Raw genomic sequence first — 20,498 nt, 5'->3', positions numbered from 1 at the left:
GCAGATGTAGCACACGAGGACTGGGATGATAAAATTAGCAACGCTGACAGCATAAAGAAAAGAAAACCATCCAAAACCCTGGCCACTCCTTCCGTCATCTCTTGGCTCACATGTGATTCATGAGATCAGGGTGTTCGCTTTACATCTTGCTAATTATGCCTAGCATTAACAACAACAACAACGTTAGCAAAGAACTGCTGAAGTTTGTTTAGTAGTAAAGAGGCTGATTGAAATAAATATTGCAGCATTTAAATTACATTGAATAAAATATGAGTAAGCCTATACAGTGAGCATTCCCTCTGTTTTTCTGATGTGTTCGTTTTTGTTTGTTTGTTTGTTTGTTTGTTTGTTTGTTTAATGGGCTCGTCCCAAGGCATTCTGGCATTGCTTTTTGCAATGTGATGATGTACATGTGATGTCCCATTTTGAAGTATGTATTATCTCAAAAACGGTGTCTAGGGTGCTTAAAAATGATGTGTGACCGGAGTTCTATATGCCAAGACCTGGTCTCGCCTACCCGTTATGTAAACCACCCACATGTAGCGCCCGGCTCTTCGGATCTCCACCTCTCTTCATTGTACTCCAGAATTCTCTCTCTTTTCCATTCCATGCCCTCACACATTACAAGGATGTTGCCGGGGTCTTTTTATTGAGGTAGGGCGTTATGGAGGGGTTGCAGAGGGAATAAAGAGTGTGTCAGAGGGTAGGTAAAGAAAGATGAAAAAACCCTTGAGAAAGTCTTTCATCCTTTAGAGGAGAGAGAGCTCACCATGTGTATCTCGCAGTCTCATCTCACGAGTTTCCTTGAAGCTGTTTTAATAAAGCAATAAGCCCCAAGAAGCAGTGGGTTACCGGGGTATTTTATAACGGCTTAGAGAACTCTGCTCCGCCAATCTGAAGCGAGGACCATAACTTATAAACATTCTTCCAAATATGTTTCTCTGTGTTCAGAGCGAAGACATTTATACAGATTTGGATTTCACAGGATTTCATTTTTGGGTGAACTATCACTTTGACGGTCTCTCTGCGGTGCCAAAGCTTGCAACTCAGGGACGAAAATCATAAATGGGTGTTTCTGCACCTACGGGCACTTTTGACTGTCCAACATAACAAAAATCAACCCCCGTGAATTATACATATTATAAGGTCAGCAAAACTGCACGGCGTCATTAATATTTTAATCTGGAACCTGTTTATTTTTAGATTTGTAATTGAATATTTAGGAAACCTTGAACATTTAAAGACATTTTTGCAAATATTGCAGCTAATTGGCTGCTAGCATCTTGATATAAATGAATTAAACAGAAATAAACATTTATTTTTCAAATGTAATTCAAAATACAGGATTACTAAACTGAATGGTAAGGACACACCATAAATATTGACACAGAAAATATGACGTTTACCTTATATTTGGGGGATCTTGTGAGTGAGGTAGTGAAGTGGCCTAATCTGTCAGCAGTTTGTCATCTAGTCATGTCTGTTTCCATAGACACTAGACGTTTTGATAAAACTTAAAAGCCTTTTTTTCTTTGATGCGGAAACTCCATAAGTGTGGTATAGTAAAATATACAAAAACATTTACGATGATGTAGATCAATATGTATATTAAACTATTCAAATTGGAAATAATGACAAATTGTAATTCAATTAGCTTATTTAACATATCTTAATATTGTGACCGGGGTTGTGGGACTTGAACAAAAACAGTGTTTGGACCTATAAATGCTATTTAATTTGATATTAAATCACAATCATTAATTCTATTATATAGAATATATAGAATATATTTATAAAGCGTCATAGAACAAATTTTGACATAAATCTAAAATTTCACAAGCAACGCAGTTGCAGAAATACCCAAAATAAAGCATATGCTAATGTTTAATAAATGTGTATTTTTGTCCTTCATTTAATGGAGAGATTGGCTCTGCTTCATCTTTCTCACGGTCCGGTTCAGTCCCACTTTTAGAGCTGCCCAGAGACCGAAGCAGGAAGGTGACCTGAGACGTCACATCAGGCCCCTGAAGCCCAAGGCATACACGCTCTTGTCTCACTGTCACAGAAAACGTTTGGTTTGAGAACTCCCATACATTTATATTTTTGATGGTTTAATGAAATATTTACTTTTTGTCAGTGCTTCTTAAAGTAGCTTGGTGTATAACTATTAATATCTGACCCAAATCAGTATGGTGGCGTCAGCCCAAATATGTCTTCCGTTCCAGGCAGCCGTAAATGTTTTAAATGAATGCCTCGTGTGTGAAACCTATCCTACATACACTTAAGGAATAAAATCAATGCAAATATTTAAGATTAGCTTTTATTTTTATACTGTTAGTTTTCATGTGAATTGAGCAATGTGGTTTTGCCAATTGCTTTTTTTGCTCTAAAAAGGGATTTATTTTATTTTGTTTCATTTTTGTTTTTCATTTATATTTAATCAATAGTATTAGTGCCTCTGCTTAATTGTATTTTAGTTTTGTGGTTGGGCAACATTTTATATTTTAATTTAGTTCCCTTCTTTAGTTCTCCTACGATGGTAGTCAATTTTTAATGTTGTGAAAATAATATCTCCATGCTCTTTAAATCGCTTGAATGCAACTCATTCTTGCTTCATTGCCATTATGCTTCATTTAGTAAAGGAGGAATCTTGAATATGCCAATAATCTGACCTCCCATAGCTGTTGAGAGACAAAATGTGCAAACGTCACATGATTAATGTAGAGTTCCAGAAAGTTAGGGGTGTTATTTTTTAACCATCTTACATTCTTAAACATCTTAAAAGTTCATCTCAGTCAGTCTGTTCTACTGAAACTGCATTTCTAGTACTTTAACTTCTGGGAGCTACTGATAGGCTCCATGAACTGCCATTGCTGCAAAAAAAAGTTCCATTGCCGTGAACGGAGTTGACGTGACTCTCTCTCAACTGCTCTGGGACTTTATGATCCACCTTGTCAACTGTGACTTGATTGGTCAAAACATATTTGTGACCAGAACCACGGAGCGATAGAGAGCGCTGCGACAACGGAAGTAAAAAAAAATAGTGCGTAATGTGATTCAGTGAGGCCTTCCGAGAGTTCCAGGAAGTTTTTTCTCTTTATTATTTATTTTTAACTTTTTATTGATTAAACGACTTCTTTAATTTTTTTAAAGTTGAACTCAGTTGGTCCGTTTAGCCGCAGCTCCATGCGTTATTGTTTACTTCCGGGAACTATTGAGTGTCTCCATAAACCGCCATTGCTTTGAAAAAAACTGTTCCATTGGAGTCAATGTAGCTGACGCGACTCTCTCTCAATGTCTGTTTTTGTCACATAGAGAAGAGGGGCATATTTAAACTGCGTTTTTGAGAGTGTCTTTGGTAAACTGAGAAAATGCTCAACAATAGTGTTGACCGACTTTTACGACAGGGGGACTTTAGGCACATACTAGAAGAAAGTGAACTGTATTGTCCGAGATGTAACTGTATGCATGTTTGCTGTGCAATACTGTTTCGAGTTGTCCTATGTGAAGGAATGGTCATGAGTTTCCTGTGCAGTTGTTAGAATTTGGGGATGTAGTTATCCAAGGTGAAGTTGAGAGGAAGAATGCAGGGTTTGGCAGTGGTGTTGTGCTGTCAGCTTCAGGACTTTGTTAACCCTAAGGCCCTGGCAGACTGAGGCTGCTCTAATTGGTGGAAGCCCTGAAGGGGAAGTGGATGATACTGTGTGTGAAATGACAGATGCCCGCTCGAGTGAGCATCACTGAAGGATTACGGCATGGCAGTAGTGTGTTTATTTTGGTTGCTCTAGCTTCGAGATGATTTAACGGCAATAAATCGACAGAAAGCCAGACGTAGCAGCCCTTCCCTAAATGCAAAGGCTGTCGGACAGTGTAATAAGCCCTAGTCGCACACTAACCGTTTAGGAACTCCTAATACATGACTCCTAATAAACTGTATTGCTTTCACTTTCTCTCATCTTCTAAACACTCGAAGGATAAAACAAAATGATTAAGCGCTCCACCTCACTTTCCTCAGAACGAATGTCTGCTTACCCCTACCAGAAAAATCACACTCCGTTTAATGCAGCGTGGAATGGTGGTCGGTGCGAAAGAGGGATGATGCTGTGGACCGTTTTTGCATGGATGAAAATGGAAACATCGTCAGTATGCTGTGTCTGTGTTTATATGAGTCTAGAGTGGTCCTAAGATCAGCAGATGTGACACCCATCATTTGTTTTGGCTTTAAGGAGATTGCGTTGTTGTTGTTTGCTTTACCAGCAAGACTTTCTTGGTTAACTAGTTTTATTGGAAAGAGTAGTACCAAAATGATATCCTTTTTCATATTATATTAGGAGAAATGTACAGAGATGTGCCAAATGAATTAAAATAAAATCAACCGCAGTTCATGACACTTATAATGTTTTCTGGATGTCCATTTGTAGTTGTAGCGAGATCTTTACATCACAAAAAAAAAAGTACCAGGAGATTTACTATTCTTGTTTTTTTATCCTCTTTTTGATAGACTGGTTAATCCTTCAAGACTGGAATAAATTACATGGGATCCAGTATAATCATTATCATTTTATTTGTTGGCACAGTTATTTTCATACTCAATTCAAAACATTAAAATGAACAAGTGAATATTTTATCTACGCTTTTCTAACATTAGCAAATAAAGCAACGTAACCTTGGTGGAAACTATTATGGTTTGTTGCTTGATCAATCATGTTTCAGTCTCGCTTCCTACCACACGCACACATTTGTGGGCGGGGCTTAAGAATAAAAAATGAAGGAGTAGGCATTGAACTTTTCTGGAGGCGGTCTTTTGTGCACTATGACTCTTGTGATCTGACACAAAGCGTTTGGGCAGCTTGATCTCAACAACAGCCCTCTGACTAAAGTTTTGAGTTTAGAAACCTCTACCTTCAAATGAGAACATTTAGTCTCGTTTTATGACCCCTTTGAAAAAGTTGAGATACAATCTGATAGGCTTATATGAAGATGCTGTCATCTACCATGTTGGTCTGCCAATGACCCATGCAAGCTTATGCTGATGATAACCAAATCTTCTATTCTCTTTCAGACCATCATGGAGCAGTTCAACCCCTGTTTGCGGAATTTCATCGCCATGGGGAAGAACTACGAGAAAGCTCTCTCCAGTAAGTACCTCCAAATTACATCTCCAGCCGTGTCCTTCGGTCATCAGGCGTCCAGGCAGATATCCAAACCCTTCACGCCTTCCCGTTTGCCCTTAACGGCGCTTCATTTGAAGAAGATGACAATATTTTTCACCCTGTCATTCAGATGGCCACACAGCCTTATCGCCGCTCGCACAGCCCATGACACCTCCTGAGCTCAAATGGGCCTAACAAACAATTGATGAAGGCATTCAGAGAGGAGATAATGTGCCCTGCCTCGCTGATGATTTTGATATTTAGCCATTAGACAGAGGAACAATCAGACCTCTTTAAAGGTATTGTGCGGTAGGTGACTGATGAAAGCCAGACAATCGGCCGGTGATGTGTTCATTGGGTTTTCACAAACATAATCTTGCTTCGACAGCCTCGGGCGGACAGTGCCTGTAAAACCTTCAGGGTGATGGGTAGGCATATGTCTTGGAGTTACAGGACTACCCAGGAGTCCCATCTCCCGGTTTGGGGGGGTGTTTATGTGCCATAGAGTCTTAGAGACAGATTGCTTTTGAATCTTTTGAGTATTAAGGGTCCGTTAAAGACTTTTATCCTCGGGCACAGGGTGACTGGACCCTATGCTGCCTATGCTGGGGTCCATATGCTTCCGGACGCTGTCCACAGGTAGCAAAAAGTTAAGAAACAAATTACTTGGCTGTTGTGTGAAGAGTAGTTTGTCAGTTTTGTAGGGTTGATACAGAGTGGACAAACAGATTTGTTTCATAACCGACTTCCCCGTGGTGTTGGAAATGGGGGTCTGGTGGGCGACCCCATTCTTCTAATCCCACCAGAATTAACAATAATCCTCTTTTGCTCTCAGGCCATGCGTTCACTGCCTCTGTCCTGTGTTTTTTGGAAATGAAATCGCTCAGACACAAAGTCAGCAAAGCTCTGTTCCACCATTCATTATTTCTGACTGGTATTGTTCTTGCTGATTTGTTTCAGAGCCTCAGGCAGAGAAAGATGGATGAATGCACTAAGAGCAGTATGTTATGACTTGGAGCAAAGACAGAGAGTTTCAAAGGGATAGGTCTTACAAATAGGGACGAGAACTGTACGGATTGTAATGATTCCTCAATATTTTCTTGAACGCTGTGAGGAATCGCACTGAACAATAAGTGGCACAAGTGTATACTTCATAAAGTCCAAAGCAAATATAACTGAATTTTGTAACTGTATTTTTAACTGCGTGCTGTTCCTGTGAACAATCCGTAATAAAAGTCAAGTACACAGTTAATAATTCTTGGTTTATTTTGAGTTGGACTTTAAAAAGAAGAGCCAATCTTTCTTATAGTACCTCACGGAGTACACACTGCAAACTCGCAGCTAGATAACATAAAATTCAATTTGCAGTAGTATTGAAGATTCAGGTACGGCACAGCATTATTGCTGAATAACAAATGTTGCAGTATGAAAACATTCACAGGACCAGCCTCTCCATCCCCAATTTATATAAAACCAATGCATCTACAAATCTATCGGTTACTTCACCAGCCCATACGACTCTGAAGACTTCAGATGGGAAAGGAAACACAATATAACATTTAGGAAGAGCATGCAGGTGTTGGTCTCATCTGTAAGGTGCAGTTCTGCATAATCTCACATCAAATAATATCAATGAACAATGTGCACATACACTCACCGCCCTAGAGGAGAGCAACGGTCTGCTCTGTCTATCTTCCTTACTTAATCAGAGCAACAGCTGGTCCACCTGATCAATTGTTTGCTTAACTGATTTTTGTGGCCTCTGCTCATGGCCAAAGCTGAGCATGGTTTTCCACACACTGGACAGATGCAGATGAAGGTCCAGATTGATTTCTGATTGAATAAAGAATAGCAGACAGCTATCCAATTTCACCTTGCCAGCTTTCGGCACTCTCTATGAGGGATGCACAGAGCCGGTAAAGGCGACATTTTGCTATAAAGACCCAACTAACAGAACCACCGGATCATAACATCACACATGCTGGTCATACTGTACATCTTCTGGGGATGACACTGTGGATATCCTTCAGAGCTCCTCAGCCGTGTTTATAGCAAAAGAGTGATAGACATGCAAGAACAATTCTTGATGTACTTTTTTTTCAACAATTGGCTTTGATGTAATGCCACTGTATCAGGTTCAAACATGTTCAGACAGTTACATGGATTTGAAATGGAAACTCTTTGGTAACTCTGTGTTCTTGTTTTATAAAGAACATAGTTTATTTTTTGTTGGGTTGTAATGTAAAGTAACCTTTCACCCAAAAATTACAATTCCGTTATCGTTTAGTCACCTTCATGTTGTTCCAAATCAGTATAAATGTCTTTGCTTTGAAGAACACAGAGAAAGATATTCAGAACAATGTTTGTTACCAAACAGTTCTTGGAATGGAATGACTATCATAGTTGGAAGAATTGCTTCATACATTTTTGTTTTGTTGAAGCCTAAAGAAGATATTTTAAACAATGTAGGAAAGCAAACAGTTCAGGGTACTTTCGACTATCATTGTGATTTTTACAACTATGGTAGTCAATACTGTTTGGTTACAATCATTCATCCAAATATCTAAGAAATAAGAAATGTATGCAGGTTAGGAACAACTAGAGAGTGAGTCATTTTGACAGAACTTAAATTTTTGGGTGAACTATCCCTTTAACCTACCCTGGGTTGTTTAAACCCAAAATGCTGGGTTGTTTTAACCTATTGTTGAGTTAAATATAAATATTCTGGGTTGATCTGACCCAACAGCTAGGTTCATACCATTCATTCGCCTTTTGGGCTGAGGAAACTGAGAGGCACTCTCATTAGCTGCAGCGGGCAAACATAAGGTATCGGGCCTGTCTGGCTGGAGGATGGGGCAATCGCACCCAAGACTTCAGCGGTGTGGCATGCCTGGCGAAATGTGCACGCTGTAGGAGAATTTGCTCTTTTAGAAATATGCTATTTGAAGAAACCTCTGACCAGCTACCGAAACGCCCAAAATGACAGGACGATTTCTGCTGCTCTGCGTCGTAGAAGCAGTAGGAATCACTTAGCATTAGCCTTGCAGGTTCTGAAGAAAAAAAAGGTGAATAATGGGAACGCCTTCTTCGCTTTTATACCCTTATGTACGAGGCAGAGACTGGCGTGCCATCCCATTCGCCAAGTTCATTGGTCTTTTAAAAGTGTCATCTGAATCAAGTCAAACCCCATTCTTTCAGTCTCGACACAACGTCAGAAAGGGAACCATGGTTATTGTAGTAGAACCGTGGTTTTGCCAATATTAATCAATACACCAAAAAATGGGTTACTACACCTTTACCACAAAAAATGGTTACCATGGTTATGGCTACATTACTAATGTTTGAATGATTTCATCTATCTTTCATCAACTAAATAACCAAAGGTTATTCAAGCAAGTTGTTTTAATCTCTTTGGCTTTACTTGATTCAGTCATGTTCATTCTAAAAGAAGTATAAAATCATTTTAAGAACTTGATTCAGAGGTCTGCGGTGTCCATGACTGAATAATGTTAAATCAAAGAGCATGTCTGTTAGGAAAGATCCGGCACGCCCTATTTTTGAGTTGAGTGGGTCAGTCTGTTCCTCTCCATTGCTCTATTCAATGTGTTCTGCCAACACTGCTGCAAAGTCTAGCATAGCAACAGCAACTGGTAGAACATGCCGCTAGCAACACCAAAGTCATGGGTTCAACTCCCAGGGGTAGCATGCAGATGATGAACATTTAAAAGCGTATGTTGATTTGGATAAGTGTCTCCCAAATTTGTGAATGTAAATGAGAGAATCCATCTGTTTTGCTGTTCCCAGGATTCTTATATTTAAAGTTGTGTATTTTGTAGATGCTTTTATCCATAAGATGCTTTTATACATTTATCAGCACATGTGTTCCCTGTTAACTTAATTCTACAGGAGCAGGAGTGCAGGACCCTGGTCTGGTTCAGTTAGTCCTCATAACCAGTTTACACCATAGACAGTATAAAACATGGATGCAGTGCCTGTGATGTCACCAATAGGTTGAAGATCAATTCTGAAGCCTTAAGTGCCATCGCCATCTTGGGCAGCGCATCACTACAGATCAATCCCTGTAAATTGTAAATGGAAAATAGGTGGAACGTGGGAGCTCATGTGCCTCGTTGTTGAAACCACCTGTCACTCAAGTGACCACGCTTTTAATTGGGGAGAATTTTAAGGCTTAATATAATTTTGATTCACCCCCTCACAGTTGTCAAGAAGGGCAAAATTTGCTATATAGACCATTTTTATGAATAATTTTCCATACGGGACAGTCAATGAAATGCAGTTTAAGTCACTTCCGTGTTGGTTTCATGAGAGGGACCAGAAGGTTTCCGCTTGGTTAAAACCAAGCTAGAGCATCAGTGTTCAATAGGGAAAATCTCACACATTGTCTCTCCGACACACACACGCACCGAGGCCGGTGTTGAGATATTAATATTCTGTTTATTCTTTGCACCCAAGTTGACATTTTAAAACAGTAATGAGGCATGGGATTGGGAAACTGTAGATGGAGACAGCCGGGCTGGTTAAAAAAAGGCTAAATTTCCATAGTTACAAGAGGCTGAATCTAAATGTGTTTCCTGCAAAACCGATTGTGCTTCCTGTTGTGCGACGGACTCGTCCCTTTTTTTGCTGCTCATTACCCAGCTGTATTGATATCAGTGTACACAGCTGAGAATCTCATCCTCATGGGCATTTGGTCATTGAAGTATCACTGCTATAGATATAGATTTCTGACACCTTTATTCCCTAACTTTGCGCTTTCCTCTATTTTGCAGGTGTGACGTTTGCAGCAAAAGGTTATTTTGACGCGCTGGTGAGAATGGGAGAGCTGGCCAGTGAAAGTCAGGGATCGAAAGATTTGGGTGAGTCTTATCGTTGTGTTTTAGCTCCGCCCCCTCACAAGCTGTCTCGGGAGAAGCAAGCAGCGTGGCTTGATCGGTTATGACACCACAAAACACACACTAATGGATCCAGATGCTCTGCAAAGTACCGACGCTGCTTTCGTTAAACACAAATGTCAGTTTGACTGTCAATTTGTACCCATGAGAATCTTTTTACTTTTTAAATGGGACGCATTTCAGACTTGGTTTGTGTGTCGGCGTAAATAATTCCTTATTTCACCAACTCAATTTCTGGTGTTTTTGAGAGAAATGAAGTCAAAGGGTTGTCAGCGGAGCTCAGGAATCCATCTGCTACGCGGCACGGAGACTCACCGATGCATAATTTATGATCAGTTTAAAAAGCCGAGCTAGTTTGAGTGCTGGAACCTTTCCTTTTTCAGCGTCTTGAAATATTATTTCACTTGCTACAGGAGTTTCTTTCAGAACTGGGGGCCGGTTCTTTGTTCTACCAGAGATGTCTGAGTGTGTGTGATGTTAAAACATGCTTGTTTGCTGATGGGGTTGACTGGGGACATTACAATGACTGTATTTGTGGCGCACACCTCTCTTGTCCTGAACTTTCAGCCCTTTTGGCCACAGACTAAACTTCACATACACCCCACTGTCAAAGTAAAAATTGGCCCCAGGTGACTTTTGTTGGGGATATTTTTGGTTTCTAATGACTGTTAGTCAATGGGAAACTGAACAGTAAAACTGTTCCCGTGAGCTGGGATTTCATGTGTGAAAATTCGTTGTGAGGGTATAATAATAGTGAAGACAAACTTTTATTTCTGCGGTGTTCTATCCTCCACTGATTCATTTTTGTCGAAAGTTTAAATCTGTCTGTTTACAAACATTACCGCAGTCCTTTTTTTTGGCAGTTGTGTGTGAGAATCAATACTCAGTATTTCAATTATAATTCCAGTGTTAAAGGCGCAGTTTTTGATTAACAGCGGCCACTGGTGTTGTATTATAGATTTGCCACGAATATCTCTGTCCAAACATGACAAAAACATGTTGTCGTCTGTTACAACAGCGTGTCTTATCTTGATGCAGGGAAGAGTTCATGCGGTCCTTTGAAAGAGCGATGTCTTCTTTTTATACTTAAAAAAGTATAAATCCACCTGTACATTAATGTTCATAGTGTTAATGTTCATAGTATATAGTCATCTGTATATATTGTTCATAGTACATACATATTGTCATATTTTCATAGAACATACCCACTGCAAATATTTTCATAACTGTGTAATATTTTCTAATATTGCTAATTGCACTTCTGGTTAGACCTAAACTACATTTCGTTACACTGTACTTGTATATGTGTAATGACAATAAAGTTGAATCTAATTTAATCTAATCTTAAAATCCACAGACCTTTTATTTTATGTAATAAGGAAAAAAGCCATTTTACCATTTTAATTTGAAACGGGAAAAAGTTTGGATAATTATACTTTTGTCTACAATACTCATTTTAGACATTTAAAGGTACAGTTCACCCACAAATTGAAAATGACTCCCTACTTGTTCCAAACATGTATGCATTTCTTTGTTCGGTTGAACACAAAGACATTTGGAAGAATGTTAGCGAGTGACATTTCTGGGGCATCATCGACTACTATAGGAGACAAAATGACAACGGTAGTCTAAGGTGCCCCAAAACATTTGCTTTTTCTAAATTCCTCAAAATATCCAATATCCAAATATTGGATGAACTGTCCCTTTAAGCATTCACCTTCAGATAATGAGAAACATTTCTCTCTCACCGAAGTGTTATAAAACTTCTAACTCGAAGTGTATACAGTGTGCTGCTTCAGATGTGAATTTAATTGGCTGGTATCCTCCCGTGGGACCCCTGCATTCGGTCAGGAGGGCTCTGTACATGACATGAAAGCTGCGTCTAGCCTACATAATTTCATTTCCACGGGGAGTTTCCTGGACCAAGTCGGAGCAAACAGCCTCCTCGTACCTAAAGCAGTCAACAGCGTGGTTCACCTCTCTTCTGAAGTGGTTAGCAGTTGAATCCCACTCTATCCACGTCTCTCTCTTTCTCTTATGCTGTCAGGATGAGAGTGAATCACATTGAGATCTGTCAATCATAGCCTCGGTGACGGCTGCCTAGTACCTCTCTAGATGTACGACACAACGCAGTCCTCTCGAGTAAGATTTTATACGCTGACTGTAAACAAACCTTTTACAAAAATCTATCATGGTTCACAACAAAATGACCGTACCAGATGTAAAACCGTCGTCTTTAAACCGTATGAGATGCATGAGACTTTTATTTGCTGACACTGGTGGCTGATGCCAGCTCTTACCGAATTGTTACCATGGTTACCATAGTTTCCTCTAAGATACCGTAATTGCTGTCACACTGAAAATCATGGGAGCTCCTTCAAAAAGTGTGAGAAGTTTCTAGCCGTTCCTGCACCAATATTATTGTCATTTTAATTCAGGTTTTTAATAGAAATCACTTACCATTTTTTTTTTATTTTAGGAGGCGCTGTGGTTATCAGGGTAAATTATTCATATTGAACCAAACTATATAGTTTCAAATGTAATGTATGTTGTTTGTTTGTGTATTTAACTGTATATTGATAAAGATTGAGATTTTTGTTGGCTATTTGCAGCATCATTATGCATTGCAGCATAATGCTTCATTGTAAAGCGTGTTGATAATGGACAGGTGTCGTTCTTCAGCAGTGTCACATAGTGACTCATTGTGCTTTGGTGAATAGATGTGTGTGCGTGTGCGTGTGCGTGTGTTTGTGTGTGCTTGGATTTATTACTGAAGAGTAAAAGCGAGTGCTAAATGCATTAGAGCAGAGGATCTAAATCCTGGATATCGAACTTCCTGCAGTTTCAAGCCTGCACTTACGCAACTGACTATTATTTTCGAGTGAACCCAAAGACCTTCATTAGCTGTCTCAGGTGTGGGATGTTGAAGGAGAACTGAACTAAACGAAAAAAGATCTAAATGAGACGTGTTAATGTGTGGTCGCAAGGATTTAAGCGTGCAAAAACATTTTCAAACGTGTCGAGGAAATGACTACGGGCAGCGGGATATGGGGTCCTTTAAATGGTTCAAGGTTTACCTCACTAGGTCTGTTTAGCTGTATCTCCATTCGTTACTAGTAATTTTTGGGAACTATTGCGAGCCTCCATGAACCGCCATTGCTGTGAAAAAATGGATCCATTGGAGTTGACGCAACGCTCTGGTTCAGGTGTGTTTGAAGAGTTGGAGCTAAAATCTGCAGGGCAGCGACACTCCTGGACCGACATAACCTATCCCAGTGATATGATGTCATAGTGTTTGAGACCAAGGTTATTATAGTGTACTTAAATTAAAACTTTGAATTTATTGAAGTCAAAAAAAATATTGGCCTAAAATTTAAAACTTAACATTTAAGTTTTTTCCGTTTCATTTGGATTATTCTAAAATTATAAGGATAAACAAAAACCAAACTAACTCAAAAATAAAAATAAATGAATCTCATATATAGTGACTTAAAATATAATGACAAAAGCATATAACTAAATTAAATTAACATAATAACTAGAAATATCAAGATGAAAGCTACGTATACTACTTATATTTATAAAACTACAATAAAACAAAAAACAATTCTGTAATAACTCTGAGACGAAGATGAAGTTAATATTTCTGTTCAATTGCCCCACTTCACACCTCAATGCATTCCAGTCAATCACACGTCATGTTAAAGAACAGCAAAACGGTATTTGTTTCAATTAAGACTAAAACTATTATATCAACTCATTTTAAATCATTTCGTGTTTTAAAAAGACTTTCAAGTTTATGTTTCACATGAGGTCCCATGGTTGTACTTGATCCTTTTTATATTTGTAAGAGAAATCAACCAATGATTTATTTACTTGTAATTTATTTGTAATAAGTCGTTGCACAAGGAAAAGTGAAAGAACATGATGACAAAAATATTACAAAAATGTAGCATGCTTTGCCTTGGAATGTTGCATAATAGCATTACACAACATTACAGCAAACTAGAACTTTGCTGCACAGCGAAATTTGAAACATCGAAGGACGGACTTGCGTTTCCGGTCTGTCGTATTCGCATGCGTATGTAAACACAAATCCAGCTTGTCATAGATTAATGCGTAAATTGCCCCGCCCCTTGATACTTTCGCGTATTGGCGATCAACAGGCTGACCTGACAATATAGAATATCGCCCAACACTATACTGTACTATACTTTTTTTCAATATATTCCCATAAATGTTGTTTCATAAGGACATATTTGTGGTACACATACTAGATTAAAGACGTTGACAGATGGTTAAGTGGCTTATTGCTTTTGTGCAATATTAAAATTACAGTTTAGCTACATTTGATTAAAGATAATAATAAAATGATCATTGTAGGCCTTTGTCTCTTCCAAGCATATTTTTGTTCCTCACCCGAACCTCATTTGACTTTTACCAGAGGCGTATCTCATGGTGATGCCCTCTAACTCATGCGAACAGACCGCACACACTGTAGTTCAGTCTGACTCCAGTACAAAACATCAATGCATGCAGTTCTGCTCTCTGTTATAACTAGTCATTTATGCCACTGATGCCCTCCAGCAGAGCTGTGCCTGCGACCCCCAACCCCCTGAGATAATAACATGGTTCTTTACTCATCTCAACACTAGGCTAAAACATGGCGATTGTCGTTTAAGGACAAATAGTGTCATCTCTGTTATGGTTAGGAAATGTCCAGGTGGTTGAGTGGAACGCACATTTCTTGTGGGCAATTTGTAGTCCCGTGTGACTGTGTTTTCTCGGTGAGGGAGCCATGGGGGTTTAGTTCGAGACAGACTGTAAATGGTTTCCGCCTACACGCGCTCCTACATTTCTACCCCTCACTTCATTCCTCTCTCTTGCGTTAAAAGCCGCACATTCGCTCGCATATATTATCAACATAGTCACACGCGTACTTGAGCCTGGGCAGCATATCGCTTTCCTTTATGATGTCCTTGGATGCACAAAGCGTTTGCAGTGGAGACCGGAATATTCTCATCTGAGTGAGGCGTGAGTACACACACGCTGTTCCTCCCCCTCTCTCATACACTCCCACGCTTACGGTTTGTTTAGGATAATGATGCCCCTGTCACCATACCGCCCCCTCATATCCTCCCACACCATCCCTTTGGTTTTTTTCATTCGCTTTATCACATCACATTGTTTCTCGGTCTCACCCCTCCACATGCAGACAGTGGCCAGAAACGATACGTCACAACACGGCGAGCTCCCACTCGTAGCTTCATTCCATGAGTATAACAAGGTTACGGTGCATTTTCTCGCCAACTGCCTTTGTGTCTTGTCGGAATGTTTTCATTAGAGATGCACAAATCCGATTCAGATTCGAGCACAGATGTTGGCTATGAAGCGTGCTGCTGTTCTTCTGGTGAATATGCAAAGAAAAACGGTCGTTCAAAAGGTGTACGGCAAATCAAGTGCTGTCCTTCGCTGCTTTGAAGGTGCTATGCTGCCTCTGACAGTTACCATGAGAACAAAGTTTGTTGAAACTTGCCTCTCGCTATTGTTTTACTTTTGTTTGATGTGATGAATAAAACAATTCGAACTTTATAAATATGTCGTTTGAACATAACGTATGCCTCTATATCGCCATCTCTGTTCGAAACATGAAATCGAAGGTTACTTAATGTACTTATCTTTGTGTGTTGAATTCAAATGACCTCAATTTGACGTTTCCGTAAAGACGCAGATTTCAACAGTGTTTTTGTACTTTTTCAGTAACCCAAAAAGTTACAGATTGCGTCTTTACTTGCATCCGACTCATTTGATTAACTTTAACACCAAACATTGTATTACATTCTGTTGACTGTAAGCAACCAATGAACCAACATCTTCCAGTTCTAAAACTGCCGTTTTGTGACTCATGTTTATTCACACCCAAACTTTGGGTGTTTTTCTGTCGTTTCTACCAGAGGGATAGCTCAGGGTGATGCCTTCTCTTATGTGAACGTGGGAATCCACCTGATTGTAAGAAACACACAGACTGAACAACGCTGTCTTCTATCGGCACCAGGAACTGTGCCATATTTATGCATACTATTGTTCACTGTAAGGATTAACTCTTATTCACCAGAGGAATTATGCCATAAATACTGTAAATGCTAGTAATAGCAGAATACTGTGTTGTGCAAAGATCACTGGTTTGATTCCCAGGAAACACATGCAGAGACAATGTATAGCTTCAATGCACTGAAAATTGCTTTGGAAAAAAATATTTTTTATAAACCAACATTTATGAAAATGTTTTCAGTTTTAAAGCTTGTACATCAGTTTGAGTATGTCTATGGCGACAAGGACTGTAAAACAGTGATGTATAGACGGTATAAGGGTGAGGAGATGGAGCACTTGTAGAATATAAATGTGATTTACACAAGCCAATCACCATAGAGATGATTTGCATCCCATAGACTTATAATCTGTGTCCCAATTGAAAGGCAGTAATATTAATGTTAAACATCATGTATAATAGAAAAACGTGACATGGGCCCTTTTTCTATTTAAAATACACAACTTTACATGAAGTCCCAGTTAAATGGAATATGAATTATATGAATATGTGTGCTTCTTGTTAGCTACAAATATAGACATATATTATAAATATAGAGAGTGTTGCCTAGCTTGTGTTTTCCACTGCACATTAATTGGATCTAGAGAAGTATGATTATTTTTCAAAAAGCACGCAGGACATTGATTGTTGGAAAACAGGGGTTGACTGTTGTCCGGCCAAGCCGTCAAACTGACGTAATTATAGAAATGCCACTCCAGAAATGAACTACATTTTTGATTAATAGTTTACACACAAAACTAGTTATGTGAGCTAACAGAATAAATAGGTAATGTCCCAATAAAATCAAAATGAACTAAAATGCTTTAAAACTTTCTTACAAAATCAATCAGAACCCCGCAGCAACCACATAAAAACATGCTTAAACCACCAGAAACACCCTAGCAACCACAGTAGCATTATGCTTAAGCCACATGGACTACTCGAACAATCATATGGCAACATGGTAAAACCACTCTACACCCTAGCAACCGCATAGCAACATGCTAAAATCTCAGAAAACCCTAGCAACCACATAGCAACATGCTAAAACCTCGCAAAACCCTAGCAACCACATGGAACATTCTAACAGCGACATGTTAAAACTACTCTGTGAACACTCTTATCAATCACATTGTAACTAGTGTTGCTGAACTGTTGAACAGGCAAACTCTACTTAGTTATCGTTTTGGTGTTGGTCAACCAGAATGGAACTGGTCTAACGATGGCTAGAAGTGTAGCGAGGTGTTTTTGATGTTGTTTGTTCAGTGAAGAAAATGTTTTGCTCAGTCACTCTTTAAATAGACCTGTGTCTATGTTCCAAGTAACTCGTGACGAGCTCTCTCTTGCTCACCGGGGCCTGTCGGAATGAGAGCACTGGAGCTATTTTATTAGCCTTGTGCCTCAATCCCGGGAGACCTGCTTTCTCCTGCTCTATTTCTGAGAGTTGCACTGCACACTGGGAAATGTTAGGGCCCACATGCACTTCCTGACCTTGCCCTGTGTGCTGTATGTTGAGAGATTCATGAGATTTAGGATGTTTTTTAACCTGATTTGTTTTTGGAGCGTTTGTTCTGGAACCTGGCGCCGTTTAGTGATGAATGTTCCTGCCTGCCTTCCTTCTTTGTCTGTCTGTTTTTCTGTGTGCTTCTTGTTAGCTACAAATATAGACATCTGCCCTTTCAAATTCACTCTCTGTACAGTTAGTTTCTATCAGGACAGGTCAATATCTCCTAAATCAATCTGTGCTGTGGACGCGGGTCAGAAAACAGTAGATTTTGTCCAGGACAAGATTGATTCAACAATCTTAGAATGCAGCAAGATAAAGTTGTCGCTAGATTTGGTGGTTCAGCTGTATCGTTGTCTCTGGCTCATTTCAGTAGCTGTAGGCTTTTTCACAGCTATTCTGATCCGCCCCGGAGGCCCACTGTCCTGTAAAGATATCTCCAAACCTGATTGTAATTCTCAAGTTAGATTATAGTGTAAACTTTATTTTTCATCCACTCTTAAGACCAATGTATAGTCCGGCTACTCTTGGGCCGGTTGCATTAACTACTTTGACTAGTCTTACGAGTAAGTGATCTCATTTTTTTCTTCAAGACTAGGTCTTGGTCTAGTTTAAATCTGAAAAGTAAGACTGATTGGTCTTAAATAATTGCTAGTCAGTGAGACTAGTTGTTAAGACGAAGCCCAATTTTTGAGACGGATGAAGCGCGTATAACAGCGCATGTGTGAGAACATTTTTTAATCAACCGGGTCCACTAGGTGACATACTGTACATGTGTCAAGTTTGTCCATCCGTGGTTGAGTGTGCTTTGGAAGCAATACGGGCGCGTGTGCGCCGTTTACCATTACCATCACCCTATGGCCTTGCACAGCTCAGATTGACCTTTTCGTGAGGCTCCGTCTCATCGTTCTTCTGCCCATCAGCTGAAGAGCACAGGCTGTGCCGAGATGATCGCTCACGCCTGCCCTTCTCTGCCAAAACCGCCAGAAATTGCAGTTTGGAGTGCAAGCAGCAGCCCTGTCAGCTCTAATGGCTACATTCACACACTGTGTTGTCTGTCAGGATTACAGAGCCTCTGATCTTCACCTCATTCCAGCCCCTGTTTCTCTCAACCTCAAACGCTTCAGCTTCTTACAGTGAACAAAGACGTGAAACACACAGATCCCTCATGGGACAAGCCTGGTGTTTCACACATCGCCTTATGTTATTTTCGTGTCATTAGAGACAAAAACGCAGATTTCACATGTAGAGGTTTGTATTTATTACAAAATCAAAGTATAGCGGAACCTCTGTACAGTAAACGTATTGCATAGTTGTCCTGTGGCATGTTGATGTATAACACAATATTGGCATTTTATAATAGTTTATAAAAAAATACTATTGTATTTGTATACTAAAGTATTTTTTATGTGGGCATACACCGTTAGCATACATACACCTTGGAGACAACGTCTCCGAGACGTTTTCTTCTCAGATGTGAGATAGACATTAAGAAGATGTCTGTAAGATGTTAAAGGCTTAGGAATCTATGTAAATCTATGGTTATTGTATAGCAGGAAACATTAAATCTAGAAAAATGGATATAAAAAACATAATTTGGGAAAAATTGATTTCACAGGGCCTGTATTATTTCTTTTCGTTTTACAATTTAGAATCCGTATAATTTTGTTCCTTTGTTTTCACAATACGAACAGTAGTATTTTAGCAGAAATACCAGCTACAGAGTAAATATTAACATGGTTATTTAGGAGGACTTTTTTGCCCTCTTGGAGCCCCTCGTCTCCAGTTCAACGCTACATTGCACGATAGTTTATTGGCATTAGCCGAAGTGTTGTCTGAGGTTCAGGGATCTGAGCCAGTAGTGAGACTGTCCTACATGCAGAGGTGAAGATGTCACTGCAGCGGAGAGCTTTTAGTGGGTCAGAAGGACACGATCTCTGCCCTGCCGTGGCCACTCTCCAGCTATTTATCAATCTTATTTGGAAAATGTGGTATTACTTGGCATTTTATACACACACTTAAATAGGCATAAATTAATCAAAACCATTGGCCGCCTTTCAGCCTTCGTGATGGGACCATTCTGTTGTAAACTATTTTTTTCCAAGAGAGCCAAAAGTCATTGATGTAAAGAAATTAGAAGAGTATAGGAAGAGCTTGGTTTCAAAATCATATTTTTTAATGTTATGTTAATGTTTTATAGTGTTAATAGCTGTATTTTTTATGGCTTGAATCAAAACAACTGCAGTTTTATTGATAGTAATCGGAACGCACAAATGTTAAAACCGAGTTATCTCCTTTGGAACCAAACTCTTCATATCTTCACCAACTATGTCCATATTTATTCTTCTCTGTATGGCTGGAATACACTACAAGACTTTAAAAATATGAAACGAGTTTTTTAAACTAGACACATCGTTCACTCGCAGACTTTTTAAAGACTTTTCATTTAGAAACTCGCTAACTGATCATATCTGCAGACTGGCACAGACTTTCTGCAAAAATTCCGGACCGAAAATCTGAGCAAGATTCTTGTAGTGTATTTTAGCCTAGTTTAACTGCTTTCAATTATACATAGCTTGGCAAGCTACTTTTCGCTAGACTAGAGTCAAACTGCATTCAAAATGACAAACGTTTCAAGTTTGGAAAAGTTTATCTACTTAAAGTTATAGTTCACACAAAAATACAATCCTGTCGTTATTCAATCATCCTCTGGTCATTCAAAACCTGTATGAGTCTTTCTTCTGTGGAACACAGATTTGTTTTTGTTGCTGCCCACATGCAGGGATACATTACAAGCTGAATATGTGGAAAACCTCCAAAAACTATTGCTGTTTGGAGAT

General features: G+C 39.3%; 1 protein-coding gene across 6 annotated transcripts in view; it reads left to right on the top strand.

Moving 5' to 3' along the window:
- Nucleotides 1-20,498, top strand: part of baiap2a (BAR/IMD domain containing adaptor protein 2a) — a 69,490-nt gene that overhangs the window by 16,837 nt on the left and 32,155 nt on the right. For all 6 annotated transcript variants that reach the window (XM_079457573.1, XM_079457572.1, XM_079457570.1 and 3 more), the window contains exons 2-3: nt 5,063-5,138; nt 9,944-10,030. In XM_079457573.1, the coding sequence (XP_079313699.1) occupies nt 5,063-5,138; nt 9,944-10,030 (163 nt within the window). The remainder of the gene's footprint in view (nt 1-5,062; nt 5,139-9,943; nt 10,031-20,498) is intronic.

The sequence above is a fragment of the Barbatula barbatula genome, assembly GCF_947034865.1.
Source record: "Barbatula barbatula genome assembly, chromosome: 5".
Taxonomy (NCBI): domain Eukaryota; kingdom Metazoa; phylum Chordata; class Actinopteri; order Cypriniformes; family Nemacheilidae; genus Barbatula; species Barbatula barbatula.
The sequence above is the reverse complement of the archived record's forward strand: the minus strand, read 5'-3'. Positions and strand labels throughout refer to the sequence as shown.